The 9971-nt window shown below is 53.8% G+C and overlaps 1 protein-coding gene across 1 annotated transcript; it reads right to left on the minus strand.

The window, feature by feature from the left end:
* Positions 1–5461: 5461 nt before the first annotated feature.
* FOXC1 (forkhead box C1) lies at positions 5462–9506 on the minus strand. The gene has a single exon (XM_043590962.1). The coding sequence runs from the start codon at positions 8967–8969 to the stop codon at positions 7311–7313; it is 1659 nt and encodes a 552-aa protein (XP_043446897.1). The 5' UTR covers positions 8970–9506; the 3' UTR covers positions 5462–7310.
* Positions 9507–9971: the final 465 nt, after the last annotated feature.

Consider the following 9971-nt stretch of genomic DNA (forward strand, 5'->3'; position numbering starts at 1 on the left):
CAAGGAAGCCCTTCTGTTGTGTGTGCCAGGGCTGCAGAAAGACCCCGAGGTTGGAGCGCTACTGCGCTGGCGCTGTGGAACTAGCCGGCAACTTGGGGGACCATGGCAACCCCCAACGCGGGCCTGGGGCGCGGGGCTTTCGGAACCGGATACCTCTGCGCACCTTCCGGGTCTCGGATTTTGTTCAGCTGGGAGGACAGAGTTTTCGTTTCTCCTCCAGTAGCATATTTTTAAGAATCCTACGGCCACCTAGACACGTGCTCCCCACCCCTGTCCTGTTTGCACATCTGCACCATTAACAAGACCCAGGTACAGCCTCCGGGACCAATGACCTGCTTTTATACTGAAGGAAATGAGGAGGCCTTAAGAGTTAATGGCGCTAAATGTGTTGGTTTTCCTGCTTTTTCCCTAGGGTAGGTAATGAGGGAGGGAGGGTGCCTGTCTTCTCTTTTTTATTCTCTCTCTCCCCCCCCCCTCCATCTCTCTGTGTCTCTCTCTCTCTTATCTTTCAATCTAAATCAGCCTCAAAGCCCTCAGACCCCTTCATTCCCAAACTCAAGTTCTGAGACCCTCCAAGCCCTTCACTGAGGCCTCCTCCTTGTCCCTAGGCCCTGCCTGGGGTCCCACCACCCAGGTCAATGGAGAGGCCCCACCACCTGGCCCTGGCTGCCAGCCCACTGCTCACTCTATGGGCCCACAAATTGCACTTCCATGCCCACCCAAGTAGCACCAAGCTGTGTTGACTTGGGGGCAAATGAACAGCCCACCCAGTCTCATTCTGGGGAACAGGGACAGCTGAGGAAAGAAGATGAGCAGTTTAGTACATATGACCAGCTGTGCTGACCAGTGGGTTTGAGGGAACTCAAGGGCAGACCAGTGAAAAAAGAAGATGCTCTTTAGGAGAACAGAAGGAGGTGCCATCTAGAAGAGCAAGAGGCCTGTGGAAGTGCCCCTGAGGCTTTCTCCAGACTCCAGGTGGGTGAACTCTGAGCTGGAAACAATGTCAGGCCCTTTCCTAGCACCCCTCAGACCAGCCTCCCCCCTCAGGCTGTCTCACAATGGGAGCTCCACCCCTCTCTCCTGTCTTGAAGACAGGCTCAGGCCTATATGCAAGGAAATTCCAGATCCTACTGCATCTCCTATAATATGCTCAATATGTTGCAAATTTAAAATCAGTGAGGGAAAAAATCAAGTAAACAACAACAAAAAAATAATATAAAACAGAGGGTTTCATTGGAGCCAGGGTAAGATGCGAAAGGAGCAGAACAAAGGTCTTAAGTCAGGCCTTATGCTCTCTGCGCCATATTTTGGTTTCCAATAAGGTGGACATGGTACATTTTGCTCAATTTTCCACTCCTAATCATGTTGAGAATGTCGTGGAGAAGTGGCTTTCATTCTCCTGAATGGATTTTGGAGCTGGAATTCTTTTAATTAAGTATTGTTCCTTTTCCAACCGGACTCAGACCTGGAACCTGCCAGTCCTGCCTGAATATAGCCCCAGCTCTGTCTGAGGCCTGAGTGCAAGCTCCAGGTCAGGACCCCATGTGGCCATCACCCACAGGACTCAGAGCCTGGTTATATGTGTTACTGGGGAGGTGGCTCAAGCTGGAAAGGAGACATCTGGGAGAAACTGTGGGGCCTTTTAAAAGGGCCTGGGAGGGAGAGGGGTGGGAGAAAGAAAGTGAGGAAGAAAGGGACAGAGGGATAGAGACACGAAGACACACAGAACTTAATGGTTATGTTGGATTCACACTAAAAAAGGGAGAGACAAAGTAAAAGAGGTTTCTGGTCACAAAGGTCCAGCTATGAATGTAGAGCCCAAGTAGTAAAGGAAGACTTTCTATTTAAGTGCAAGTGAAAATGCCATTAACAAAATCTCTTTTCAGGGAAACTCTTAGCTTCCTTAAAAAATGAAATAGGAGCTTTCAGAAAAGTGGGGTTTCTGAAGCTGACATTTAGGGACCCATAGCAAATCTCAGCAGGGTTTTTTTTTGTTTTGTTTTTGTTTTTTTTCATGCCATTGTGGCTACTATCTGAATGACCTAGGTCTTGCTTGGGAGCTCTCCTGAGTTTAAGGCTGCTTCACTCTCTTCTCCCGCCATACCTCACAACTTGGTGGGGGTGAGGACTATGACATAGTTTCTTGGTCCCTTTTCTCCCTGCCTCCCTCCAAAGTTCCTTGCTTAGCTGAAGAATGGCTGCCCGCACAGAATCTAACCTGCCTGGCCAGCTTTATGACATGGCCACTATCAATCTTGCCCTTAACGTGACATTTGTTTATGACCCAATGTGAAGGGCTAATGGCTTCATGAGCCCACTCTGAAATGAGTTAAGAGAAGTCTAAAGAGAAGGCCCTGGGACAGCAGGCAGGGTCCAGTAGTAGGAACTAGGTTCAGAAGCAAAGGGGGCCCCTCTCCAGAAGCTCTAAGATGTGGAGTGTAGAAAGAAACTGCTACTCCAACCAGCCTTGTTTCTAGTGCTGATAATAGCTGTAGAGAACACCGGTATGGGTGTCCAGGACCTGGGTGCACTATGGATGCCTCCTGTCCTTCCTGGGCAACCTGGCCAGGCAGCCTGGACCACCAGAGGGTTCAAGGCCTCTCTGGAATTTTGTGCCATGAAGAAAAGGCTCTCCATCTTAAAACTGAGACCCCTTCCCTAGGGAACAGGGTGGGAAAGAAAGGTCCTATGTCTCTTCTTTACCTATCAAAGTTCAGGGGAGCCCGATAGGGCTATAAGGCACTCTTGTTTCCTGACCCTTGTTTCTGACCCCCGCAGGAAACAGCCAAGAGCTTACAGACCACCAGCACAATCGAGCCTTATTCCTCTGCAAACATCGATTATTAATGACACAAGCTGTGTGGAATGATAAATTGTAAAATGCATGCTTGTTTGCATGCAGTCTGGTGAAATAAAGACTGCTAACTACATAACCCTGGAAAACAGCACGCGTTCCTACCACACATGCAATATGCCAAAATGCAAGTTTTTATGTGGCATGTAACATGCTGGCATTTACTTGCTCACTGTATAAATTGCAAAGAAAATAAATGCACCCACTGCTACATAAAAGACAAAATACTTACTATCCCAGAGCTTTCTACAGAGGCTAATTTCAAAATTAGCCAATTCCCAACCATTAGATCCTGCTTTGTGTCCAAGGCTAATTTCAAAATGTACTGTCTGTTAGCTAAAATAGCAAGAAGTTTCTCTTATAATATTTTACAGAAAAAATATCCTTATTGCTGAAAAAGTGCAATACCACTAAGGAACAAGTAGTTCCCCCAGATTAAATAAGGTCAGCGGTAATTGTTTTTCTTAAGACAAGAGTCCAAAAGCACATGTATTGAGAATTGAAAACATTACCTATATGGTTTAAAAAATCCGAATAATGAGCAGAACTTCTGACCTTCCACTCTGACATAGCTCCTGAGCTATGACTTAAGGCAACTCCTGTAGATATAACTATATATGTATAACACAAACACCTTCCCAGACATATATATCTGCCATGACTAATTTTCAAACGTTGCAGTCGAAGAGGGCAGTAACGATTGCTAAGAAGTTTGTCCCAAGGCAAATGTGTAAACACTCCCGAGAGCTTAGGAGAAGAACTCCTCCCGGGCTGCCTCAGTCCAAGCACCGCATTAATGCCGGGATCCTTCTCCAGCTGCAGGAACTCAGGCTCCAAGGAAGGATGAGCAAGGGATGCCCGCTGCCCACTCCACATTCTGGCGGAGTCGAGAATGGTCTCCAGCCCCGAGCGAGCCCGTTCTTCCCCTCCCCCCCCCCCCCCCCCCCCCGCCATGCTCACCCCCGAAAGTCCTCTCCAGTGCAGGCCGCGTGCCCTCCCTCGGGGCGCGGGGGCAGACGCAGCCGCACTGGTCAGGCCGCCCTCCCCACTTGCCTGCCTCACTGTCCCGCATCCCACCCCTCGCAGCGGCTAGGTCGGGCCCTCAAGAGCCTGGCTGGGGTAGGCCCAGGGCTGGCTGAGGACGCGACGTGCTCCGGCCTCAAAACCCAGGCTCAGGGAGAAGCAGAGGGGTGCGAGCACGTGGACCCCGAACTCGCCGAACCCGCTGCCCGCTTGCATATCTCCCGAGTCCCTTAGGCCTAGCGACTCCCCGCGCCGGCCACCGCCAAGTGATTTGTGGCCTGTAAACCGACCCCACACGCCGCGCAAGGACACAGCCCAGCCGAGGAGGCCGCCTGGGGCCCCAGCGCTGGCCCGGGCACGTCCGGCGCGACCAGGCGACCAGGCCGAGGCGGGGCGGGATGGGAGTTGTCCTTCTAACAGCGCGGCTGCCGAGGCTGCGGGGCGCCCTGTCACCCGGGCGCGATGGAGTGCCTGTGACCTTTCTACCCTGGCTAAACACCTAAACACACGTGTGTCCTCACAACAAAGGCGGCGCGAGAGGAGTATAAATAGGGAGCGCCGTAGGCCAGGTGGCGCGAGGCAGAGTTGCGGGATGCGGAGCGGGTAGGCTGCTTACCCCGGGCTCCGCCGGTCCCCGCCGCGAGGGCTGGAAAGCGCTCCTCCTGGCTCGGCGACCCTCGTCCCTCCACACACAGCCCTGCTCTTTGCCATTTTCTGCTCAGCGCGGTCCTCCCGGCACCTACGACCCAACTTGTGATTCATCCATCACACCTAACAGAGGTCTCCTCGGGCTCTCTGCTCCCCAAGCAACCTCTTTTGGGGGGCAGGCAGCGGCGAGGAGAGCGAGAAGCCGGGGAGGGAGACGGCGGGGCGAGGGTAGGCGTGAGGGGGTGGGGGGCGGGAGGAAGGAGCTCCAAACACAAACAGAAGCCGGGCCCAGGCCGCGGCGGGTAATTACAGCTAATTAGCTGCAGAGCGTTCCCGTCCGGGAGCGGCGTCCCGGAGGCCGGCGTTGGGCCAGGAGCTACTCGGCAGGACCAGGGCCGCGAAGAAACGCCCCAGCAGGAAAGCCTCGGGTGGGCCACAGTCGGGTGGGCCACAGTCGGGTGGGCCATGTCCCCAGTCCAAAAGGTTGAAACCAGGCAAGTGGAGAAATGTAACGTCTCTTGGCTGCCGGAGCTGCTGGGCCTTGGGATTCGCCACCAGTCCGAAAGGACAGGGCCATTCCGTGGGTCACCTGCTGCCGCCTCCCATCCGGGCCTAGACAACCCAGCTCCAGCCACCGGACGCTTTGTCGGCAAATCCTGGCTCCAACTCGTCTCCCAAAAGTGGACCAACGCACAAACTATGAGATCTGTCAATAGATTCTTTCCCTTCACCACCCACCCGCAAGGGGTAACTCGAGGCAGCTCCAGAGCCTAGGGCCGAGACAGCCGAGCGGGGAGTTAAACGCAGCAGTAAAGCGAGTCCCAGCCGGCCTGACCCGGAGAGACACCCGCGCCCTGGGCCGCTGCAATCTTCTCTAGCTATTAGGTTACGACTCTGAGGGAGGAGACCCAGCAAATCAGAGGCCACGTAAAGCAGTTTTTGACTGAAATTAGAGTGTATTTATTTGCAGCAATCCTTTAACAATGATCAAATTTTGACAACAAGCAATAGCAATTACTGCTAAGTGTTGCCTCTAGATAGGAGCGGCAGATAGCAGGAAACTGTATTATCTCGAAAACAAACTGAAAGGCCCTGAATGTCTGTAATCAAATCGCCATCTCTCCAAAGTCTGATTGACAGGGCAGATCACCCTAAGATAATGAATTTATTACATTTCCTGGGTTATTTACAAAGGGGGAGGGCCAATCTGGTTTGCCCCCTAGGTTTAACAGTAAATTGACAAGAAAAAATGGATTGAAAAGAAACCACCCTAGACTAAAATGTTCTGCTCTTCTCTCCTTCCTTCTTATTGCTTTAAATCTTTTTCAAAAAATAATTGTTCTACAAACACATCTTCTAAAATAGTTTCCCAAAGATTAAATATCCCTTTCCAACCCACAGTACATATATATTTTTAAATCAACCCTTCTTTGTAACGCATGAAGGATTGTAAATGTGGATGAGTTATATACATTTATAAACGGGTTTATTTTTCTTCTTACAAAGGAGTGAAATTAATAGGAGAAATATCTATCCAGCATTTGGCTCACAGGGATGTATAGCACACATCATGATTTTTTATATGATGCACAAGCCAAATAGTCATCTGTATATATCTCTACACACAGGTATCACTGTGGTAATAACGCTGCTGATTCATGGGCTTAAAATTTCCAGATCATGTTCTGTCCTTACTGAAAAAATATATTTCGTATATGCCAACTCAGGTCTGTTTAGGAAAGTATCTTTTGACTAGCCACAAAGCAAGCTGACTATATAGTACATTTTGCAGAAGATGCTGCAAGAAGAAAAAAAATCTAAACAAAAAGAGACTTTTATGTGAAATTTGACAAGGAATAGTCACAGGGCTTCTCCATTTTGAAGATATTTAGGAGGAGAATAGGTAATTTCTAGTGTTTTAATCTGAAATCTTTTTTCTTATAATAATTAAGGCTGTATTAAAGTATCCAGACATATAGATCTCATTCAAACTGAATGGTAATTTATTAATAAACAAACAATGAATATGTTCAACAAAAAGAAAAAAAGATGATAGAATAAGATTAATACAGTTTCCCTTTTTATAATGAAAAAAAAAGCACAATTTAAAGTTTCAGGCAATTTAACGTCAGGTTTTGGAAATACTTTCTGGCGTTTGGTCCACGACATCCAACTACAAATTAAAAATAAATTACTATATTGCAATTTACATTTTAAAACAAGTCCATGAATAAAAAGAAAGCGATTTTCATATATGGGGGCTTTCCCCTTCCTTTCAACATAGGATAAAATAATATCTTACAAGTGAGAGATGAAGGAAAGAGAAGGGCAGGGGAATGGAAGAGAAAGGAGGAAAGCGTGATCTCTGAAAAGCAAGAAGAAACTTACGTGTTATCTGGAGTAACACTGTCCTTTAATAAACCATGATTTTGCTGTCTCTGTACAAAATAGTTTACCGTTTTGTTTATTTAGAAAAGGCAAAGTGAAGGTGGCTCTGAATCTTTTAAGAAAATAGTTTTCTTTGTGCTGGTTGAATTGAAGTTTTGGAGGGATTCTGTTCACTCGTTTGGTGAATGTTTTTCAAGTTTGTTTTTAAATTGGAATTTTTTTCTTTTTTTCTTTTTCTTTCTTTTTTTTTTTTTCTTTTTTTTCTTTTTTTTTTTCTTTCTTTCTTTCTTTTCTTTCTTTTTTTTTTTTTTTGTTTCGATTTTGCATTGATGGTTCTTTTGGCTGTTCCTGCTTTGGGGTTCGATTCATTTCGATTTTGAGGGGGGGACAGGGAGTGTCAAAACTTACTACAGTCGTAGACGAAAGCCCCGGACGTGCGGTACAGAGACTGGCTGGAAGGGAAGGCCATCTGACAGCTACTATTCCCGTTCACTGGAGAGTTGTTCAAGCCGATCCTCTGTGACTCGAACATCTCTCGCACAGAGTGGAAGTTCTGCTGCTGGCCCGGGTAGCCCGCGGCGGCTGCCGCCGCCGCCGCACTCGCCAAGTGGCCCAGGTCTCCGCCCGCCTGGTTCAGGTACCACGAGGTGAGGCGGCCTTGGTGGGCCGCAGGGTGGTGGCCGGTTTCCTGGCCGCCGCCGCCGTGACTCAGGGACGAGGAGCTGCTGCTGGTGACTGGGGGCAGAGAGTAGTCGGGGAGGGGGTCGTCCACCGCGGAGCCGCCGGTGCTCCCCGGTGCGCCCTGCAAGTGGCCGCCACGCTCTCCGGCCGCGTACAGGCTCATGGCCTGCAGGTTGCAGTGGTAGGTCCCGGCGCCCGCCGCGCCGCCACCGCCGCCGCCCCCTCCGCCGCTGCCCCCTCCCGAGCTGCCGGCGCTGGAGCTCTGGCTGCAGGGGGAGCTGTAGAGGGAGCTCTGGCCAGGCGAGTAGGCGCCGAGCGCCAGCGGGGGTGCGATGCCCGAGCGCGAGGACCCGGCCGCCGAGGCCAGGAGGCCAGAGCTGAGCTCCGTGGCCGCGCCCTGCGGCGACCCCCGCAGCGACGTCATGATGTTGTCCACGCTGAAGCCCTGGCTGTGGTGCGGCGGCGGCGGCGCTGGCTGGGTGGGTGGCGGCGGCTGCGCGGGCTCCGCGCCGTCCAGGCTCAGCGGCCGCGCCGAAGGCAGGCTGCCCGGGGGACTGCTCCCACTCGACAGGCTGCTGCTACTGCTGTCGGGGCTTTCGATTTTGGGCACCGCGGCGGCGCTGCCGCTGCCCAGGGCGGCAGCCGGGGACAAGGGCTGGGGCGGCGAGGGGCACGTACCGTTCTCGGTTTTGATGTCCTGAATGCGCACCGGCGGCGGCTGCGGTCCGGGCGCGGCGCCGTCGGCCTGCTCCGGCGGCGCGGGCGGGGGCTGGCGGCCGGGCTGCGGCGGCGGCGGCTCCTTGAGGTGCAGCCGGTCTTTCTCCTCCTTGTCCTTCACTGCGTCCTTCTTCTTGAAGCGCCGCCGCCGCCGCAGGAAGCTGCCGTTCTCGAACATGTTGTACGAGTCCGGGTCCAGCGTCCAGTAGCTGCCCTTGCCCGGTTTTTTGTCGTCTCGGGGCACCTTGACGAAGCACTCGTTCAGCGAGAGGTTGTGGCGGATGCTGTTCTGCCAGCCTTGTTTATTGTCCCGATAGAAAGGGAAGCGGTCCATGATGAACTGATAGATGCCATTGAGAGTTATCTTCTTGTCGGGGGCGTTCTGGATGGCCATGGTGATGAGCGCGATGTAGCTGTAGGGAGGCTTCACCATGTCCTTGGGCTGCGGCTGCGGCGTGTAGGGCCCGTAGGCGCGGGCCATGCCGCCCGGGTACTGCTCGGCGTGCGCCGGGTGCGAGTACACGCTCATGGGGGCCGGCATGGCGGTGTAGCCGCCCCCGGCCGCCGCGGCCGCAGCGCGGTAGTAGCTCTGCTCTCCGCCGAGGTAGGGCACCACTCCCAGGGAGTTGGGGCTGGACACGGAGTAGCGCGCCTGCATGGCCCCCGCTCGCCGCCGCCGCCCCGCGCCTCCCGCCGCCCCCCACCCTCCCTAGGCCGGCCACGCCAAGCCGGCTGCCCAGTCCGAGTCCGGGCCCCACAGAGCTGGTGCCGGGCCGCCGCGCTGAGTCCGGCTCGGCCGCCGCCGCTGCCTCCGGGAGCCGCCGGCCGCGCACGGCCTCTCCCTGGGCTCTCTCGTGCTCCTGGGGCGCCCCGGGCCACTTCGGGGTCGGTGCTAGGGGAGAGGGCCGGACGAGAACGCGGCAAACGGCCTTAGAGGAACCCGCGGAGCAACTTCCAGGCGAGGACGGCAAAACAGAGCCAAAACTAAAAAACAAGAAGGCGCCCTTCTCGCTACACTGCCTGTGCCTTCCAGGAGACTCTGCCCTGAGTCGCCGGCGAAGGCGGCCAAATAACCAGGGGCGGGGGGCAGCGCGCCGGCCGCCTTCTTGGGCCCCGCGTCACCTTTTTTTCAGTCTCTCGCGCGCCGGCCGCTTAAGGAAGCATTGGGAAAACTTCTGAACTTTTGAGCATCCGTCACCCAGGCGAGGACTTTTTTACGCAGTTACATTTTTTCCGGGCAGCGGAGCCCCGCCCCACCACAGCGGCAGCAGCCAATGGTAGGCGAGAACCGCCTCTGAATGAGCCGGAGGCCGAACCCTGCCGGCCCGCGCCCAGCTGCGGGAGGACCGCCGGGCTGACCACACGCGCGCCGGCCGTTCGGAGTCCGCGCCCCTGCCCCTGCCCCTGCCCCTGCTCCTACCCTTGCCTGCGCCAGGCTTGCCACCCACAGCAAGATCGGCCCCCTATTCCCAGATGCCCACCGCCGCCTCCGCCGGTACTGTCTTCCACCCCCAGCTCTCTGCACAGGCGTCCTTTGGTCCCGCAGACTTCCTGGGTCCTCCTCTACCCTACGCAGACCCTTCCTCTGTCCATTGCTCCCAGATGTCACCGAGTCCTCGAGCCCCAACTGGCTCTTTCCTATTCGGTGGCGGATCTTGCT

Source organism: Prionailurus bengalensis, chromosome B2 (genome assembly GCF_016509475.1).
Source record: "Prionailurus bengalensis isolate Pbe53 chromosome B2, Fcat_Pben_1.1_paternal_pri, whole genome shotgun sequence".
Taxonomy (NCBI): domain Eukaryota; kingdom Metazoa; phylum Chordata; class Mammalia; order Carnivora; family Felidae; genus Prionailurus; species Prionailurus bengalensis.